Source organism: Megalobrama amblycephala, linkage group LG16 (genome assembly GCF_018812025.1).
Source record: "Megalobrama amblycephala isolate DHTTF-2021 linkage group LG16, ASM1881202v1, whole genome shotgun sequence".
NCBI classification, from domain to species: Eukaryota; Metazoa; Chordata; class Actinopteri; order Cypriniformes; family Xenocyprididae; genus Megalobrama; species Megalobrama amblycephala.
The window spans coordinates 12912445-12934687 of NC_063059.1; the positions used below are offsets into that span (position 1 = coordinate 12912445).

At 34.7% G+C, this 22243-nt stretch overlaps 1 protein-coding gene across 1 annotated transcript in view; it reads left to right on the forward strand.

The window, feature by feature from the left end:
* LOC125248236 (serine/threonine-protein kinase DCLK1-like) overlaps positions 1-22243 on the forward strand; it is a 45106-nt gene that overhangs the window by 15526 nt on the left and 7337 nt on the right. The window contains exons 4-5 of the mRNA XM_048159965.1: positions 15802-15901; positions 16681-16797. Of these exons, the coding sequence (XP_048015922.1) occupies positions 15802-15901; positions 16681-16797 (217 nt within the window). The remainder of the gene's footprint in view (positions 1-15801; positions 15902-16680; positions 16798-22243) is intronic.

Genomic DNA, 22243 nt, shown 5'->3' on the forward strand with positions numbered 1-22243 from the left:
ATAATGTCATATTTGGTCAGTCTAATCTAAAGGCCTTTGTGACGTTAAATTACAAAGTTTTCACTGAAGGGCGTGTCCGTGGCGGCCTGACTAATTTCAATGTTTTGCCATGAAACAGGAAGTTGTTGTAACTCGGGTATACAATAGAGTGCCTCAGGGATGACACATTTTTGTAGGCAAAACCTGGAAGCGAGTTAGCATTTTAGGACTTCCGGTTCCAACGCCGTAAAGTCAATGGGTTTTTTGAATGGGTTTTTGCTAAATCGCCTGAAATAAGGTCTGTGGTTAACAAAGCCTATAAATACTTTCACGTTTTGATCTATGACATAAAACACACCAGTTATAACCCGCTTGTGATTTTTTTAAAAATTTTACTGTGTCTTAAAATCGGCGGTTGCTAAAATTGCTAAAAGGGACTACTTCCTTTGGCTGGGACTTTAGACGTCATCATTAAAAACGGGAAATTTGGACAGCATTTCTCATGAAAAAGTGGATAAGTATTAATAACAGCGCCGATCATAATCAGCGAGCATGTTTATAAATAAAGTTGTTTTCTAAATAAAGTCTGAGGAAGCTTGGTGGTGACGACGTTGATCTGCGACCTATGGTGTGCTGTAGTCCGTTTATAGCCTACTGTTAGCCTTTTATATCTGACGACTTTATTTAGGCTTCAAAATCTATAAATGTTGTGTTAACTTGTAAAGATTATCTTGATAGACAAAACGTGTAAGTGTCATAACCCTTTGTTAAACACAGAGCTTATTTTCTGCGATTTTCCAAAAGTCTATGGGAAAAATGCATAGGCTTTCAACCGAGGGAACCCATGTGCCGCTAACTTCCGGGTTGGCATACAAAAACACATCATCCCTGGGGTACTCTATAGCCCTGTCCAAATACCCACACTTGCGGTCTTCGCACTTGACCACTCGCCTACTTATATGACTTATTTCCTGTATTTGGCTCAAGTGTTCAAGTGGGCGTGAAGACTGCAAGTGTGTGTAGAACTTTTGATTACCTGATGGGACACACTTATAGTCTTGCAAAAAAATGCAAGTGTTTACAGAGCTTTTTTTTTATTATTTTCAGTGCTTTGCATTTTAAAATACACTTCTAAATGTTTGTTCAGTGGTTGCTATGTAACTAACAGAAGACACAATATTAAAATTGTTGTGCTTCTTTAGCAGTTGCAAATGATGTACAAAATACACAGCCTTCGCATCTTTGCATCAATAAAATGTGCAACACTTTATATTTTACTACCAAATTATATGTCATATATAATTAATTTAACTTACAGTCGAATGTTTTCCTTGACATCTCGCGATTTCGCGATTTTGAGTTCCTGAACATAATGCATGATGGGATACGCTTAGCCTCAAATACTGCTCAGAAGCGTTATTCAAGATAGTGTGGGTTTAGTGTGCATTAAGGGCACTGCACTTGGGCATTTTTAAGACATGGGACAGTCTTGCGCACTTACTTCCTGTCGCGTGTATGCGGTCTTAAGTGGCCAAGACCACAAGTGTGTGGGTATTTGGACAGGGCTAATGTCCGATCCACTTCACATGTTTTAAAAGAGTCCTGGCCTGAAGGCATCTACATGCCAATATTCAGTTAGTCATAGCGCCATCTGCTGGCAACAGGAAATGGCATGTTTTACACTCTGATTAACTCCTCATAGAGATTTAACCAGATCAACATCATATGTGGTCAGTCTAATTTTAAGGCCTTAGCGATGTTAAATTGCGTAGATCTTGAGTTTTCACTGAAGGGCGTGTCCGTGGTGGCCTGACAAATTTTCATGTTTCGCCATGAAAGAGGAAGCTGTTGTAACTCAGGCATACAATGTCCGATCTGCCCCAAACTTTGCAGGTTTGATAAGAGTCCTGGCCTAATGACTTCTTTTATGCCAATATTCAGTTAGCCAAAGCGCCACCTGCTAGCAACAGGAAACGGCATGCTTTACACTGTAATTCACTCCCAGAAACACATTTAAATATGCCAGGAAGTATCAAACATTAGAGACACATTAAATCATGCAACACTTGGCTAAGTGCTAAAGTATGCGATTAACGCCACAAAACGGGAAGTTGTTGTAACTCAGGCATACAATGTCTGATCTGCTCCAATCATCACATGATGATAATAGTCCTGGCCTGAAGACATCTACATGGCAATATTCAGTTATGGTCAAAGCACCACCTGTTGGCAGCAGGAAGTATGGCACGTCAAAATGACTTTGCCATATTTCTCCTGTATCTACTCACTTACATGCATAGTGCCCACTGTTCACTGTATTCCTAAGGCCACCAGGTGGCCGTGATCCTGGGTGCAAGCACCCTTTCATCACTGCTTGAAGCTTTAATTATTATTATTATTATTATTGTGAAATTATGCACTCATTTGGAAGTTTCGGTAACACTTTACTTGAAGGGGTGTGCATAAGACTGACATGACACCTTCATAATCATGACATGACACGTGTCATGAATATGAAGGAGGTTTTATGAATGTTTATGACAACTGTCATTAAGTGTCATTCGCTCAATTATGTCATTTTTAATGCAAAGATGACATTGTTTGAGATGTCCGAGTTATGACAACTTGACATAAACCAATACATCATAACCTGTCAGTGTCTTTGTCATGACAACTTGACATCATTTAGCTTTATGGGTTAACATTGCATTAAACTGTCATGTGGTTGGTTTTGACATGAGGCCATTATAATAGTGTCATGAATATGTATCTTGAGATCAAGTACAGTGGTACAAATTGAACTTGTCATTAAAATGTCATTAAGTGACAATACTCTGACAAATAATTTTATAACAGCATCATGACTATTTTTCATTTCATGTTTTTTTTTTTTTTTTTTCTTAAGTTTCCTCCAACAGAAGGTCAGATAATAGACATTTCAAATTTCGTAAAAAAGATGACACTGTTATAAAATAATGGTAACACTTTATTTTAGGGTCTTTTAACTAGTTGCTTATTACTATTAGCATTCATATGGCTAAAATATTGGCTATTTATTAGTACTTATAAAGCACATATTAATGCCTTATTCTGCATGATCTTATTCTACATTCTTAATCCCAATACCTAAACCTAACAATTAACTATAATAAGCAGTAAATTAAGAGTTTATTGAGGGAAAAGTCATAGTTAATCGTTTATATATGTGTATACTGAAATGTTACCAAAATAATGTGATGTAATGTTAACCCATAAAGCTAATTCGCTTTTTTTTTAAGTTTGATAATTAATCTGCTATGTCATGTTTATGACAGGTTATGATGTTTTGTTAATGTCAAGTTGTCATGACAAAGACACTGACAGGTTATGATGTGTTGGTTTATGTCAAGTTGTCGTAACAAAGACATCTCAAACAATGTCATCTTTGCATTAAAAATGACATAATTGAGCGAATGACATTTAATGACAGTTGTCATAAACATGCATAAAACCTCCGTCATGTCAAGATTATGAAGGTGTCATGTCAGTCTTATGCACACCCCTTCAAGTAAAGTGTTACCGAAGTTTCCATAAATTAATGTTTATATTAGTCCAGATGTTGAGGTTGTGATTAAGTACACTCTTAAAAAATAAAGTTTATTTAGATCAGTGGTTCCCAAACTGTGGGGCACAGAGTTATGAAAAGTGGGGTGCGGCAGGGCTGAGGGATAGTAGTTAGCAGATTATAATGCAAAAGAAACCTCTGCAGGGTGAAACAAGACTACACTGCATAATTATGGGGGGTGGGGGCTTGAAAATATTCTCTACAAAAGGGGGGTTTGGCAGAAAAAGTTTGGGAAACACTGCTTTAGATTATTTAAAAAAAATTCACACAAAGAAAAAAAAAGTTGTTCACTGAAAGGTTCTTCCAGGAACCCAAAATGGTTCTTCTATGGCTTTGCTTGTGAAAACCCCCTTTTGGAAGCTTTATTAATATGATTATATGAATCAAGCCATCATTTTGCAAAGTGGTATTATTGACCTAACAGAAAAAAGAAACCCTCTGTGTAAGGAAGTACCACAAGTGCCACATTCAGGTTTGTAAACTTTTCTAACAAGATTCGAGATTATCTTAACTTCTGATTCGGCTGGGAGAACACCACCAGGCTGAAGCAGTGCATGCATGGTAAACTCTAATGGTGCATTTCCACCCCATAAACCTCTCAATAATAAATGAAAACTCCAGGATGCTATTACCCAACACAGGAAGTATTTTTTGATGGTGTAGATTAGACATCATTTGTGTATGGCCTTTTATCAATGCGTACTGCACCCTGCATAAATAAATGTAGTCACTTATTGATACTTAATAGTAAAATTTTGCTTTCAGAGTCTCATTAAGAAATCAAAATTTTGCAATGAACTCATACATATATATTCAGTGTTTGCTTTGATCAATCCCTACTGTTTTATTGCTTCATCAGTCCATGTCTTACAGATTCACCTCCACAGTCATGCCCATGTGTTTTTAACCTGTGTTTAAGAGACTCTGAACGGCAACAGAGAGCACAGGCTGCCTGTGTTTGCCCGATGAAAGCTTCTGAGTATTAACAGCGGGAGTCTGTCCAGATCGATGCTCTGTGGGTTAGTGCTGGGACACATGGCGGCCTGCACTGCTGCTGCTGTGTCACTGGGTCCATGCCGAGAGGAAATCAATACTCTCCCAGCCGCACCATCTTACTGTGTTTGGCTTGTCTTTCGTGTTCAGTTTTTCTTTAATTTTCTCATTCGGTTCAATGGCAGGGAAATAATCCATATTGTAAAGGCTCATTGCAGGAAGTCCAAATCAGTTTTTGCTTTGTGGTAAATGCAGCAGATGTCTGCTGTAGGAGAATCTGGCTCCATTTGAACTGTGATTGCCTCTCTGTCTCCATTAAGTCTCAGTGGGAAGTGGGTTGAATTATAGTAGCACACAGTGTGGTAGCTGGAGGTAAGACCTCCATGAACTGTGCACTGAAGTGGCTAAAGACCTACAGTATAGGACAGACAAGACTAACATATGTTGAAGTACAGTATGTTTGTTCAATTCTGGCATTATTTACTCACCAACATGTTGTATGCTGCTGTTTTGTTATCTAAAAGAATCTTCACATAGATCTTTTCCATTCAGCAACAATCAAATATATGAAGTATTTGAGTCAAATATGATGCCTATGGCACAAATGAGATGTCAGTGACATCAAATGTCTATGTCAAACCTCAGCCATAGTTGCTGTGAAGATTTTTAGTGAATAATAGTTTAAATAACGGTCTATTCATCATTTAAAGTGAATGTATTGCAGTGTTGTCACGTTTGCGGTTTTCCCACAGAAGTGGGCTACTTTTAAGTAAGTGTGATGCCGCAGGTAAAAAATATTCCCCGGGTTGATTTCCACTCCCGTACGTACAATTTTGGCACTCCAACACCCCCAAAACACCACCCAGACGTACAAAATTAGTGGAGAATTCAGCCCCCCCCAGTGGAGAAAATCGCATTGGGCTATTTTTGGGCTACTTTTGTCTGGCTATTGGGGCACAGACCTGGCAACCCTGATTACAAGTCTATTATATCTGCATTTTAGTTCTTTTTGGAGCTAGACAGTCTAAGTTCATTATAGTGTAAGTTCGTTATTGTTGTACACTAAAATAAACTAAAAATAAAGGTTCCAAAATCTTTATTTTTTATTTTATTTATTTATTTTTTTTGCAGTGGTGCCTTAGAAGAACCATTTTGGGTTCCCAAAAGAACATTTCTACGGAAGAGGATTAGGGCCAAGCAATAATAAAAAAATAAAACCATCTCGAGATTAAAGTTGTTAAATTTCGAGAAACTCGTTAAATTTCAAGAAAAAAGTCGAAATAAAATGTTGAGAATAAAGTCATTAAATTACGAGGAAAAAGTCGTTAAATTACGAGAGAACAAATTCATTAAATTATGAGAAAAATATCATTAAATTTCGAGAAAGTCAAGATAAAATGTTGAGAATAAAGTCATTAAATTACGAGAAAAAACTTGTTAAATTTCAAGAAAAAAGTCGAGATAAAATGTTGAGAATAAACTCGTTAAATTACGAGAAAAAACTCGTTAAATTTCGAGAAAAAAGTCGAGATAAAATGTTGAGAATAAAGTCATTAAATTACGAGGAAAAAGTCATTAAATTACGAGAACAAATTCGTTAAATTATGAGAAAAATGTCATTAAATTTCGAGAAAGTCGAGATAAAATGTTGAGAATAAACTCATTAAATTATGAGAATAAAGTCATTCAATTCAGAGAAAAAAGTCGTTAAATTATGAGATCAAATTCATAATTTAACGAATTTGTTCTCGTAATTTAACAACTTTTTTCTCATAATTTAATGACTTTATTCTCAACATTTTATCTCAACTTTTTTCTCTAAATTTAACAAGTTTTTTCTCGTAATTTAACAAGTTTATTCTCAACATTTTATCTCGACTTTTTTCTCTAAATTTAACGATTTTTTTAACGAAATTACGAGGAAAAAGTCGTTAAATTACGAGAACAAATTCGTGAAATGATGAGAAAAATGTCATTAAATTTCGAGAAAGTCGAGATAAAATGTTGAGAATAAACTGATTAAATTATGAGAATAAAGTCATTAAATTCAGAGAAAAAAGTCGTTAAATTATGAGATCAAATTCATAATTTAACGAATTTGTTCTCGTAATTTAACAACTTTTTTCTCATAATTTAATGACTTTATTCTCAACATTTTATCTCAACTTTTTTCTCTAAATTTAACAAGTTTTTTCTCGTAATTTAACAAGTTTATTCTCAACATTTTACTTTTTTCTCTAAATTTAACGATTTTTTTAACGAAATTTTTTTACGAGAACAAATTCTTTAAAATATGAGAAAAATGTCATTAAATTTCGAGAAACGAAATAAAATGTTGAGAATAAAGTTTAAATTACGAGGAAAAAGTCGAAATTACGAGAACAAACGTGAAATGAGGAAAAATATCATTAAATTTCGAAAAGTCAAGATAAAATGTTGAGAATAAAGTCATTAAATTACGAGAACAAATCAAGAAAAAAGTCGAGATAAAATTTGAGAAAAACTCGTTATGAGAAAAAACTTGTTAAATCGAGAAAAAAGTCGAGATAAAATGTTGAGAATAAATCATTAAATTAAATTTCGAGATAGTCGAGAAAAATAAAATGTTGAGAATAAAGTCATTAAATTACGGGGAAAAAGTCGAGGAAAAAGTTGTTAAATTACGAGAACAAATTCGTGAAATGATGAGAAAAATGTCATTAAATTTCGAGAAAGTCGAGATAAAATGTTGAAAATAAAGTCATTAAATTATGAGAATAAAGTCATTAAATTCCGAGAAAAAAGTTGTTAAATTATGAGATCAAATTCGTAATTTAACGATTTTGCTCTTGTAATTTAACAACTTTTTTCTCATAATTTAATGACTTTATTCTCAACATTTTATCTCGACTTTTTTCTCGAAATTTAACAACTTTAATCTCGAAATGGTTTGATTTTTTTTTTTTTTTATTATTGCTTGGCCCTAATCCTCTTCCGTACATTTCAGTGAACTGTTCTTAAAAGAATATTATTTTCTTAGTGTTAAAAAAATTTGATAATCCAAAGAACCATTGAAAAGGTTCCATAGAAGCATAGATATAAAGAACCTTTATTTTTAACAGTATTATGGAAAAGAACTGTATAAATGTTCTTCAAAATTCTCCTTTTGTGTTCCATATAAGAAAATAACAGCTTATGGGTTTAGAATTACATGGTCAAATAAAAAAATGGCAGTATTTTTATTTTGTGTGAGTTTGTATAAGGGTTGTGCTATTATCCTTTTAATACAGCAGTGATGATAGTTTAAACTGTATTCATTCAAAATAACCAGATTAATTTGCACATGCTTTCTTTCAACCAAAGCATAACGAATTGCAGTTTCCCTATGATAACATAATAATGGTAGATTAAATTCCATTTAATCCAATTTTCATCTCAGCATCTAGTCTGTGCACTTTATCAAACTGGCCTGGATTTCCCTTCCTCTTCCAATGACAGATCCACCGCTGTGCCTCCCCCACATGACCTCAGAACCCAGACGGACTATTTCTAGCAAATATGCTAATGTGTTTTCCTGAGAAAAATCCTTCCTGCTGAAATGGGAGGCAACCCCCACACAGGTGATCTAAATCTGTGATAGCATATGTCTCAGTGTAATGAAAATTTGGGACGGCATAGAGCGAAAGACTGTAAATTATTGAAAGGCTATAAAGCTCTAGTTTGTACTAAATATATACATTTATATATTTACACACACACATACATAATATAATTAGCTATATATTACATTATATAAAATATAATGTAATATATAGCTAGTTATATTTTTTGTTTTGAGTAGATTATAGATCATTATGAATCTACTAAACGCACCCATACACTGCAACATAATCAGGCCAGAATCGGATTTTGGGCCCAATTCTCCCCTTCTGACAATCCTATAGGTAAAGTCCCGATTATCTTGATGGTTCTACAGATTATCTTATCAGATTTTCTTGTGGTCTGATGTGTGTTAATATTGATTAAATCTGCCTGGAAGAATTGTAAATTTCTAACATGTTGAATATTTACAATCAGAAGTCCTGTTGTGTGGGGGAAACCCAAGGATAAACGCGCATGCACTCTGTAGATTGTCATGAACGAAACCAAATCAGAAAGCGAGCTGATGAAGGATGGAAGCATAACACGACTTCATCCAAACCTTTTAATTTTGTTCATGCATTTTTTTTTTTTTTGTTGTTTTGTAAAAAGCAGTCCAAACACTATTGTCACCATTTCTTTTTGCCTGTTGTCCACCATGTTTGTCACCTTTGACTGCTAGAGATTTTGCTAGATTTCCCCGTTTTCACAGTCAGGAATCTATTTTTTTATGAAAGGAATCTATTAGGGTGTCTCAATCAGCTCCCTAGCACGTGAATCAGTATTTTAGGCACATGAATCTGGGCACTGGTAAGGACTCTGGTTCACTGCACATTGGGACAGTGATTACTCAATTTCCGGTGACATGACTACATAAAACTTACAACAAACATACAATGCTAGAGGTCGCTTTTTCAAAACATTAAAGGGATAGTTCACCCAAAAATGAAAATTTGATGTTTATCTGCTTACCCCCAGGGCATCCAAGATGTAGGTGACTTTGTTTCTTCTTTAGAACACAAATGATGATTTTTAACTCCAACCGTTGCCGTCTGTCAGTCGTATAATGGGAGTAAATGGAAACTCGATCAATAAGAGTCGAAAAACCTTGCATAGACAAATCCAAATTAAACCCTTAGGCTCATGATGACACATTGATGTCCTAAGACACGAAACGATCGGTTTGTGTGAGAAACCGAACAGTATTGATATCATTTTTTACCTCTAATACACCACTATGTCCAACTGCGTTCAGCACTCGCTTAGTGAGGTCTGATCGCGTTCTGACAACGGCAGTGATGTCTCGCTCTCATTATATGCGCGAGACATCACTTCCGTTGTCAGAGGGATAAAAAATTATATAAATACTGTTCGGTTTCTCGCACAAGCCGATTGTTTCGTGTCTTAGGACATCAATGTGTCGTCATGCAAAGTTTTTTGACTCTTATTGATCGAGTTCCCATTCACTCCCATTGGAGTTAAAAATCATCATTTGTGTTCTACTGAAGAAACAAAGTCACCTACATCTTGGATGCTCTGGGGGTAAGCAGATAAACATCAAATTTTCATTTTTGGGTGAACTATCCCTTTAATAAAGTCATAGCTTGATGATGCCATGAATCAGCATGGAATCATTGGAGTTGTCGTCTTCACTTCCACAGCCGATGGAAAGCAATCTGACGGGACTGTGGTAAGGAAGCAAGAGCAAGGGTAGCGCGGATATGACGTCATTGACAGGCGACGCAATGACACGGACCGTTACACTGGATAAAATAGCTGTTTTTTCTGGATTTAAATGTTGTTGGAATAATAGATAATGTAAGTACACCAGTCAAAAAAAATTATAACATTGATCTAGTGGCTTTTGGATGTTTTAATCCAAAAATCTTACATATTGTGCCTTTAATCAACAACAGGCAAGACCTTTATCTTTTTCATAATTTTTTTTTTTTGTGCTGTTTAAATACTATTTATTTCTATTACATATCCTTATAACATTTCAGCCAAATATTAATTTTGAATGTTAACTAGGTGTTCACTAACCGTCTAGCGATGTGTGTTTTTGCTAACATTAAAAACAAACAAACATACAGACAAACAAAATAACTGTTTGTCTTTTCTAATTTTCTATTGTGTGTCATCTGAGTTGGCGTGTGCGTTTTATGTTTCCCGCTTTAGAAATATGATGTTATTTTTGGTAAGGGAGCATAGTGAGCATTGATGCTCCATGGTTTTTGTGGTGCATTGTGGGATTTTTAATGTTCCAGTGAAACAGAAAATCTTCTGCACATACACATTTAACAGAATCCTTGGAAATCTAGTGAATTATTCATGCGTGTCAGTTCGTAACACCCAGATTTATTCAGGAGACAAATAGCCTTATGAAATATGAACAATAAGAAGAGCGTTATGTGGATACTGTCACCTATGGATGTTTGTTTGCCATTTGGGTTTACTTTTATTATTATTTTTTGTAAAGGGAACATGTTGGTTTTGGTAAGTTGTCGAATTAGACACTCTGCTTTGGTACAAAAAAAAAAAAAAAAAAACTTGAAAAAAGACCTAACCTCTCAAAGGATATGCATTTCTGCATTAGATTCTCTTTAGATAAGTGTCAGTAATGGCTTTGCAGATGAGCTGCATCCTAGTAATGCATTGAGAGGAAGTCCCAGTAAATAGCTTCCTGTCAAACAGGACATAAACCTGCAGGAGGTGCTCATTTACTCTCGCATGCAGCTGCTAATCACAATTAGAGAACCACAGAGAAGGTCACATCACTGTATCGCCCTGATTTATTGATGACACATCCTCAAAGATGATGCTTGCAGTAATTCCTGACCAGTTATATCCTTCTGAACACATATATATGGACTAGCTTGATGCTACCTACCAGCTTTGTTTTAGCACATAAAGTCAACCAATATCCACACTTAAGTCTGAAAAACATTTTGCTATATTTTAAGAGGTTCAGAGTCTTGAGTAAAATGAATGGAGGACACCGTATCTTGGCATCTTTTCACTTGAACCCAATTTGCTTTACTTATAGAGCCAGTTTTTACTTCAGATTGCGGATACTGTATGGATTAAAAACATAATTCATCAGATTTGTGTTTTTGAGTTCCACGGCTCCAGCCTGGTACAAGCGCTTCCTGCCAACAGACTGACTTAAAGCCAGAAGATTTACACTTTGCAATCAAAGCAAAATGTAAAGGACACTAATTTTCCAGACTGTCCTAGGTTTTCCTGATCTTAGTTTATCTGGATGTAATCTGATTAGGTGAATAACATTGATGGTTTGAATGTTACTAGTGAACTACACTGTTCTTCATGTTCTGACCTACATGTGCGTTGTACTTGCCATCAGGATTTTGAAGTGTGCCTCTGTATTACTGCCCTAATTTAAAAGAGCCCATTCACATGTTACTATGATATTTTGGTGCTGAGACATGGCAGGCGCCCACAGGAGCCTCAGGGGCCTCAGAGATGAGTTGAAATGCTGATGTCTTGGGCAGAAGAAGAATATGTATTGTTTATAAGAATTAGTTCTGTAGTCCTTGTTTCATGGCATTCTCACAATGAAGTGCTTGTGCCATCTTGTGGTGATCGGGAGAAATGATCACTGGAATGCAAATGGCATGTTTAAAGTTATTATTTGGTTTTCTGTGCAGTTTACATAAAAGCTGATGGAAGCTTTTGGTCTTGTCTTGCAAATCTCAAACAGTTGATCATTTATATCAGCAACATATATTGTCATATCATCCAGCCCTGCTCAATTTTAACTTCAGACCTGATTTTTTTTTCACTGATAAAACAAAAAACTATGTCAGTAACCAAACAGATCTCGCCCCCCATTGACTACCATAGTATTTATAGTATGATAGTAAATGGGGGGCGAACAAAGAACAAAGAAATTCATACAGGTTTGGAACAACTTGAGGGGAAGTAAATGATGACAGAATTTTCATTTTTGGGTGAACTGTCCCTTTAATGTGTTTTTTCTCACCCAAATAGGGGCAAATTTGACAAGCTATAATGATCTGTGGGGTATTTTTAGTTAAAACTTCACAGACACATTCTGGGGATACCAGAGACTTATGAAAAGGGGCATAATAGGTCCCCTTTCCCCAACATTGTTCACGACATTGAAGACAAGATTATATTAATAATATTAATAATTAATTTTATTAAAACCTAATGTCCATTGCGATGGACATTAAACTTAAAAGCTGTTCAACAGCTCTGAAATATCTTAAAGGGTTAGTTCACCCAAAAATGAAAATTCTGTCATTATTACTCACCCTTATGCCGTTCCACACACGTAAGACCTTGTTTATCTTCTGAACACAAATTGAGATATTTTTGTTGAAATCCGATAGCTCCGTGAGGCCTCCATAGAGAGCAATGACATTTCCTCTCTCAAGATCCATTAATGTACTAAAAACATATTTAAATCAGTTCATGTGAGTACAATATTAATATTATAAAGCGACAAGAATATTTTTGGTGCGCCAAAAAAAACAAAATAACAACTTCGGAGCATAATGAATCAGCGTGTCGAATCAAATCGGAGCGCCAAAGTCACGTGATTTCAGCGGTTTGGCGGTTTGACACGCAATCCAAATCATGATTCGACACGCTGATTCATTATGCGCCGAAGCTTCCTGAAGCAGTGTTTTGAAATCGGCCATCAATAAGTCGTTATTTGTTTGTTTTTTTGACACACCAAAAATATTCTCGTCGCTTTATAATATTAATATTAAACCACTGTACTCACATGAACTGATTTAAATATGTTTTTAGTACCTTTATGGATCTTGAGAGAGGAAGTGTCATTGCTCCCTATGGAGGCCTCACAGAGCCATCGGATTTCAATTAAAATATCTCAATTTGCGTTCCGAAGATTAACGAAGGTCTTATAGGTGTGGAACGGCACAAGGGTGAGTAATAAATGACAGAATTTTCATTTTTGGGTGAACTAACCCTTTAAAATGAACTTTGCATATTATCACTTGATAATATTAAGATTATAATAAGTGCAAGCTGATGATGCTAATATGAACATAAATCTGCTTAAAGGGTAAAAAAGGAGCTCCTCCACCTTCTGTGTAGTTGGTTAGCCATGCATGTCTTATGTGATGTCTGAATCTCACTGCAGAGCCAAATGACATACAGCTCCACCTCTCTGGACATCATGGATTGAGCTTGACCTAGTCCAGCTCCACCTCTGTGGATCTAATGGATGGAGGGATAGAGTTATGGGTAGGGTTAGGGCAGGGGTGGGCAAACTCTGTTCTGGAGGGCCACTGTCCTGCAGAGTTTAGCTCCAACCCTAATCAAACACACCTGAACCAGCTAATTAGTTCATTCAGGACTACTAGAAGGCAAAGCCACTAGATGACTGCAGCCTGCAGCCATTAGCCAAAAAAGTGTAACGGCTAATGCTAACGTTGCAGCTTTGGTAAAGCCTGCCAGTACGCAGGAAAGGAGACCAGAGGCCATTACACGATAGGTGCCGCACAGGTTGTTAGCCATTATGCTTTCTCCAATGGTAAGAGATACAGACCCTCTCATCTCCTTATAATAATACAATCTCTGCTAGAAGTCTACAGTCAGGTGAGTTTTATCAGAGTTGGAGCTAAACTCTGCAGGACAGTGGCCCTACAGGACCGAGTTTGCCCATCCCTGTGTTAATGTGTGGTTTGACCTTCTAGCTCCTCCCATTACACCCAAATTACATTCAGGCTGCGTCCGAAAACTGGAAAATGCTGCCTTCTGAGGACACATTTTAAGGTAGTAAGGCATCAAGGCACGTCCGAATCCAATGTTAGCTTCACTTCCTGTCTCATGAGATACCTTCCTCAGATCGATTTTTGAAGGAAGCATAGATGTATCCTTAGCTGCCTTTGATATCCCACAATCCTGTGCTTTCCATTCTGTGACAGTTGAGCTAGAAAAATAAAGATGGCGTCCGAAAGTTGCGTTTGCTGCTCAGTTTGTGTATAAATGTACGATTTTGATCAACATATTTCAATTTTGATATCATTTCTACTGTAGTAATTAAATATTTGTTTAGTTCTCACCAAAGCTCGCGCTATATTGCTGTAGATCATTAAACTGTTACGCTGCCTCAGAAGTCTGTCCGAAATCAATTTCGTGAGGTACCTTCATGCACAAATGCTGCCGTACAAGTCATTCTCTTATAAGATAGCGAGGCAGCAAGACAGCTACCTAGGTTTTCGGACGCAGCCTCAGAGAGAGGGAGCTGGACTTCATGCTCCCTCTCTCTGGATGTAATTTGGGTGTAATGGGAGGAGCGTATATGATTGAATATTCATGAGTTTCCTGTTTTGTGTTAAAGTGGCTCTGAAAATATTAGCACATGTTCCTCGGCTTACAGAATGGCAATTAGCCTACGTTTCAGCATTAAAGGAAGTTAAACTTATATTCTAACTGTTATTTATGCACAACTTTACTCTCTTTATTCTATTCACAAATGCAAAACCCCCCCATGAGTAACTTTTAGCTTTGACATTTACAGTAGTTTAAATGTGCCAAAGATTAGGTTGAACTAACCCTCTGCTGCGCACAAAAGATCACATATACAGTAGTAGGCTTATTACCCGCCTTATGCTGTTTTCATCAGTGATGCCATTTATACTACTGTAATATCACTGAATATTGGATCTTTCACTCTATTTGAGCTCAGCATTAGGTCACTTTTTGCCACCTGACTGAATCATCTTATTACTCTGTTCTTGGTGATGACGTCACTGTTGCTACAGCAACATGTTCTCATTGGTATGTGTAAATGATACATATAAGTGAGATGTTAAACTGGCTTCTCATTCATGCAGTATGAATCACTGATCACTAATCTTTAGAATAAGGATGTCAAACACGGTTTGAGACACTGATCCAATTGACCCTCCTTGAATTATTGACTTAATACGAATGCATTATTTTATTTGGCCTATTTTGGCCAATTTATTTAACTGTTTATGCTATTTATTTTATATTTAATTTGAAAATGCATATATTTACATGCTGCATCTTATTTTTTCAATCATGTTATTATAATAAATTTTATATTTGGAATTTCTTAGGTTGAATATATTCATGTGATCTCAAAAAAGAAAATATGCACTACCATTCAAAAGTTTCTTTTAAGCAAAGAAATTAATGCTTTTATTCAGCAAGAACACATTTAATTGATCAAAAGTGGCAGTAAAGACTTTTATATTGTTATACTAAAAAAATCTATTAAAAATGTATTATGGTTTCCATTAATAAGCAGCACAATTATTTTCAACATTGATAATGATAATAAATCAGCATATTAGAGTGATTTCTGAAGGATCATGTGACACTGAAGACTGGAGTAATGATGCTGAAAATTCAGCTTTGCATCACAGGAATAAATTACATTTGAAAACATATTAAAATAGAAAACAGTTATTTTATATTGTAATAATATTTCACAACACTACTGTTTTTACTGCTTTTTTGATCAAATATATGCAGCTTAGGTGAACTAAACTTTACCGACCCTAAACATTTGAACGTAAATGTTTAGGTGAATAATAATTCTACCTCTGCTGTGTTCATAGATAACATGTCTTCAGGACTTCTTTGGTGAGGATGATATATTTATTGCCTGCGGCCCAGAGAAGTTCCGCTACCAGGATGACTTCCTGTTGGATGAGAGTGGTAAGATGTGACACTTTTCCTAAGACCAACAACAACTGTACAACTTACTTCAGTTACATGGACTTCTGTGATTGTCAATATAAGTAAGTTGCTTCAAATTCTGTTTTAGTGGTTAGTAAAATGATGTTTTTTTTATCACACTTCACCAAACCCACGTTTAAATTAAAGTAAGCTGTTTTGACTAATGAATCTTTTCCAGCATTATAATGTTTGAGAGTCGAAGTTACAACTTTAGATAAGCTCATCAGTTGATGTTTGTTACTTAATTAGCTGTAGCATTTGTTTCCCTCTGTCAGTATCTGTGTTGTTATTTGCATATATTTTAAGGCTTTACCATTAAAATCCCACTTCTTGTAAACAAAATAACATATTCAGGTAGGAATCCATTAAAAACCTTTAAAACTAAACTAAATTAATTGGCATCGACATTGTTTGTCAATGCAGAAGCACGCATCAGACGCATCACGCATGAGCTATTTTAAAATCCTACTGATAGACATATTGACTCTGTGCATCTGGTCTGAGAGCAAACCAGCCTGTCAGATCTCCTCCGATCAGACCTCCAGGATGTCAGGCCGACATGCTTGGGCCAGACGGAGGTTGCGGTTGATTGATCGGCGGTGACATCAGGTCATCCACACAGATGAGACTCTCTTCGGTGTGTATTACAGAGACAGGAGGATCATAGTGTAGAGCTGGAAGAGAGAAAGGTGTGATCAGGCCTCTGCAGTAGAATCAGAGTGAATTCAGATGTGTTTCTCTTTTGTTGCCTTTCTCAGAGTGCAGGGTGATGAAATCGCAGTCCTATGGCCGTATTTCTTCCATGCAGGGCCGCTGCTCTCCCCGCAGTGGTGGACCCTCAAGAAGGAGCAAGTCCCCTGGTTCCAGCAGCTCAGGTATGCCTCTTTAGACCAGACTGTTGTTTAATTGTCGCATGATGCTTATAAATGCTTCTGTAGCTGTAAAGTGTAGGTTGGGTGTAGTAGGCTGACACTCGTGTGTGCAAGAGTGACTCATGAAATCTAAACTGAGTGCTTGTCAGTTTATTCATTGCAGTCTCAGGATTCAAAGTTGTAAATTTCAAACATGGATGAGTGTGGTTTGTTGTAGTTTGTAGCCTTAATTATCTCCAAATCACACTCAGCATTCTCAGATGATGTGCTTGAGGAGTAATGTCCCAAATTAGGCAGCTAATTCGGCTGACACTTGTCATTTACTCATAGTCTTTCCATCTGTAATGAGTTTTTTGTGTCGATTAACAGTTTAATTTAATGGGATGTTTCTAGAATGCCAGAATATTTCTAGTATAGAAAAAAGATTGATATATTTTCTATTCTATTCTATTCTATTCTATTGTTCTATGTTCTTTTTATGTTATATTTTGTTCTGTTCTATTCTATTTTTTCATTCTATTATATTCTGTTGTTCTATTTTATTATGTTCTCTTTCATTTTGTTCTATTCTATTGTATTCCATTTTGTTCTATGATGTTATTTTTTATTATTTTCTGTGATGTTCTCTTTTGTTCTGTTCTATTCTAGTTTTCCTTATTTTCTACTCTATTTTGTTGTTCTACTTTATTGTTCTATTCTGTTCTTTTCTATTAGATTGTTTTGATTTATTACGCTTTTTTATGTTCTATGCTGTTCTCTTTTGTTCTTTTACAGTATATTCTATTTTTTATTGTATTCTATTATGATCTATTGTTATATTCTCTTCTATTTCATTCTATTCTATTCTATTCTATGATGCCTGTGTTTTGTGTTGACAGTCTGCTGAAGCTCTATACAGACTTTCTATTCTATTTTATTCTATTCTGTTCTGTTCTGTTCTATTCTATGATGCCTGGGTTTTGTGTTGACAGTCTGATTGTCTGATTTGCTGGAGCTCTACACAGACTTTCTATTCTATTCTATTATATTAAAAGTTTCATTTAATGGGATGTTTCTAGAATGATTATGATCCATTTTTTTGTTTTTGTTCTATTCTATTCTATTCTATTCTATTTATGTTCTATGCTGTTCTATTCTATTTTCCTTATTTTCTATTCTTTGTTGTTTTATTTTATTATGTTCTATTTTGTTCTATTCTATTCTATTGTTTTGATCTATTATGCTCTTTTTATGTTGTTCTCTTCTTTGTTCTCTTATATTCTATTTTTCATTCTATTATTCTATTGTTTTGTTTTATTCTGTTATGTTCTTTTTATGTTCTCTGCTGTTCTGTTCTATTCTATTTTTCCTTATTTTCTATTCTATTTTGTTGTTCTATTCTATTATGATCTATTCTATTATATTTTATTTTATTCTATTCTATTCTATTCTATGATGCCTGTGTTTTGTGTTGACAGTCTGCTCGAGCTCTACACACACTTTCTATTCTATTCTATTCTATTCTATTCTATTCTATTCTATTCTATGTTGCCTGTGTTTTATCTTGTCAGTCTGATTGTCTGATTAGCTGGAGCTCTACACAGACTTTCTATTCTATTCTATTCTATTCTATTCTATTCTATTCTGTTCTATGATGCCTGTGTTTTATGTTGACAGTCTGATTGGCTGGAGCTCTACACAGACGTTCTATTCTATTCTATTCTATTCTATTCTATTCTATTCTATTCTATGTTGCCTGTGTTTTGTCTTGTCAGTCTGATTGTCTGATTAGCTGGAGCTCTACACAGACTTTCTATTCTATTCTTTCTCTTCTATTCTGTTCTATGATGCCTGTGTTTTATGTTGACTGTCTGATTGTCTGATTGGCTGGAGCTCTATTCTATTCTATTCTATTCTATTCTATTCTATTCTATTCTATTCTATTCTAATATGTTCTAATATGTTCTAATATGTTCTATTTTGTTCTGTTCTATTGTATTTATTATAATCTAATCTGTTATGTTCTCTTCTATTTTGTTCTGTTCTATTCTATTCTGTTTCATAATGTCTGCATTTTGTGATGTAGTCTGATTTGCTGGAGTAAAAAAACAAAATTGAACTGGTTTCATTTGCTATGCTCAAGCATAAATAACTCCAAAAACACTAACAACCAGAACATTTCTAGAACAGAAAAAAGATTCTGGTCTTTTTTCTTTCTTTTTTTTCCCCTGTTTTTTTGTTCTGTTCTGTTTTTTTGTTTTGTTTTTTTTATGTTCTCTGCGGTGCTCATTTGTTCTGTTCTATATTATTTTTCATTCTATTTTATTCTGTCATTCTATTTTATGTTCTATTTTGTTTTTTTCTATTCTGTTTTTATTATGAGCTATTGTGTTATTTTCACTTCTATTCTATTCTATTCTAATCTATTCTATTCTTATAGGAGTTTAACTAGTTTATCTGGCTGTTAGCTAGCAGATCCCCCACTCTGGATGACCGAATGTGCCCAAACTATTTTAAAAGCAGCAAAACAGACTGGCTTAACTGGTTTGGTCATGCTAGGAGACCAACTAACCATCTTATATAAGCCATTTTTTTTCTGGATGCTTTTCTCTGTTTATGACACAGTGTTGTGCTATACGCAATTACGCATGCAATGTTAACACATTTCTGACAGAAGTGTAATCGCAGTGTGTGTTTGTGTACATCCAGTTGTTAGACAGACATTTTTTAATTTAATTGTAATTTTTTTTTTTTTTTTTTTTTTTTTTTTGTCCACTAGTACGTGTTTTCTGTTTAAACACAGACCTGTCAAACTGGATTGTTTGTATCTGTTTCTAACTGAACAAAAAATGCGTGACAAGTTGTCCTGAACATCCATTTGATCTAGGTTTCATTATTTTTCCTGGAATAGATCATGAATCATCACTTCCTGATATTGATGTTCCAGGTAAACACCAGGCATTCATCCGGTCAGGCATTTGCCACTTTGTAAGCTGTATAGAGACATGTCAAAAACAAAAACAAAAACAGAACAATTATTGTGCTTCAGCTTGAGCCTGTTCTTCAAATTTTGTATTCCGGCCTGGTACAAAATGAGCCCTTAGAACAGACTCACTGTGCGTGTTGTTTTTAATGAGCCGGTGCTGAGTATCAACCTCATTCTCTAAAATAGTTGACACAGTCCGGAAACGACATAGATGAGCGTAAACTGGGTGATTGGGCCAAATTGTTTAAGAGGGATATTGCTAATGTTGTTTTGGGAGAACAGACCTATTTGGCTACCAGAGAGTTAAGTGAGAATAATATATGAAAGAGGTGCCTTATCACAAATATAACACATCCACAATCTGGCAGAAGCTCTCAAGGGACAGAGATCTGCCATGCAGTCTGGACAAACAAATCTAGTGTAATTGTTTTGTATTGATCTGAAAACTCATTCAAACAGCACTAACATTTGGTACAATGAAAAATAAAAGTTGCTAAATAATAAAAGGGAATGTTTTGTGACACTTAGTAAATCAGTAATAATAAAAATGAAAGTCAAAATATATAAAAAAAAAAAAAAAAAAAACATTTTTTAATGAGTATTTTAATTAGAAAATGTTTTGGCTGGTATAAATTTATTTAAAAATGCTAGTGCTTATTGTATTTTATTTAAAGGATTAGTTCACTTTAAAATTAAAATTTCCCCAAGCTTTACTCACCCTCAAGCCATCCTAGGTGTATATGACTTTCTTCTTTCTGATGAACACAATCTGAGAAATATTAATAAATATCCTGACGCATCCGAGCTTTATAATGGCAGTGGGACCAACAAGTATAAAGCTCAAGAAAGTGCATCCATCCATCATAAACATACTCCACATATTATATTATAATGGATGGATGCACTTTCTTGAGCTTCATACTTGTTGCTTCCTGTTCACTGCCATTATAAAGCTTGAACGCGTCTGGATATTTATTAATATAGCTCTGGGATATTTATTGATATAACTATTTTATAGTGAACTAATCCTTTAAGACAAAAGAATAGTGAACATAATAGTGGACTAAGCAAAAACAATGAAATATGGATATTGCTTAAATTGCTGAACACTGTAAACATCAAGTTTGAATCATGAATTTTGATGTAATTTAATATGATTCCCTTCTGGGTTTGTGTGGGATGAAATGTCTCATTTGTCATTCTCTTTTATATGTTTTTGTAGAATGAATGTGGTATATCAGATGTATATACTAAAATAATTTTGAACCACAAGAACATTGCAAGCATGTACATTGGGTGCTTGTTTGATTTGGCTTTTTTGTGTGATTTATCTGTCTGCAAGATCTGTTGACTAAGAGTCATTTGGAGTTGAATTTGGAGTATAAATTCTAAATTCGCCACCAGAATCACAAGGCTATGTTTAAACATATGGATTATTTTGTTGATTGATTTGTATTATATTTAACATTTTTATTGTGCCTTATTTAAAAGATATTTGCCACCTATTTGACTTCAGTAATTCTGAGTTAATCGTTAATGTATATTGTTATATACAACATATTTTTATATCATTAAATAAATGGTATTCTATATTGAAAAAGAACAAAATATGGAGATAAGAAACAAGAACCTGATTTTATCTTTGTGAAATTGACTGGATCATAAAAATTGGTGTTACAGTATATTACATATAGATAAAAACTATCATTCAAAAATTAAGAAATTAATACTTTTATTTAGCAAGAATGCATTAAATTGATCAAAAGTGACAGTAAAGTTTTTTGTAATGTTACAAAAGATTTATATTTCAAATAAATGCTGTTCTTTTAAACTTTTAACATTTAAAGAATTCTGAAAAAAAAAAAAAAAAATGTATCATGATTTTCACACAAAAAATTATGGAGCAAAAATATTTTCCACTTTGATAATATTAAGAAATGTTTCTTGAGCAGCAAATCAGCATATTAGAATGATTTCTGAAGGATCATGTGACACTGAAGACTGGAGTAACGATGCTGAAAATTCAGCTTTGATCACAGGAATAAATTCCATTTTAAAGTATATTTAAATAGAAAACAGTTATTTTAAATTGTAATAATATTTCACAATATTACTGTTTTTACTACTTTTTTGATTAAATAAATGCACGTTTGGTGAGCAAAAGAGACGTCTTTCAAAAACATTACTGACCCTAAACTTTTAAATGGTAGTAAAAAATAAAGCATATAAAACTCAAATATCTTTCTATTAACCAACATCCACGCATCAGAAACTATGATATGTGAGGAAGTCTGATTGAGTTTGAAAGTGACTAACATTTTTCCCCACACTAGTTTCATTTACTCACCCAATTTTGTTGTTCAGTAAACACACACATGAATGACGGCTGATCTGATAGTCCTTCAAATCTGTTTTCCATCCCAAAAATAACACGATGATGCATTCTCACTCTCTACATGTTGAATTCTGTCAGGCTGCGATAGT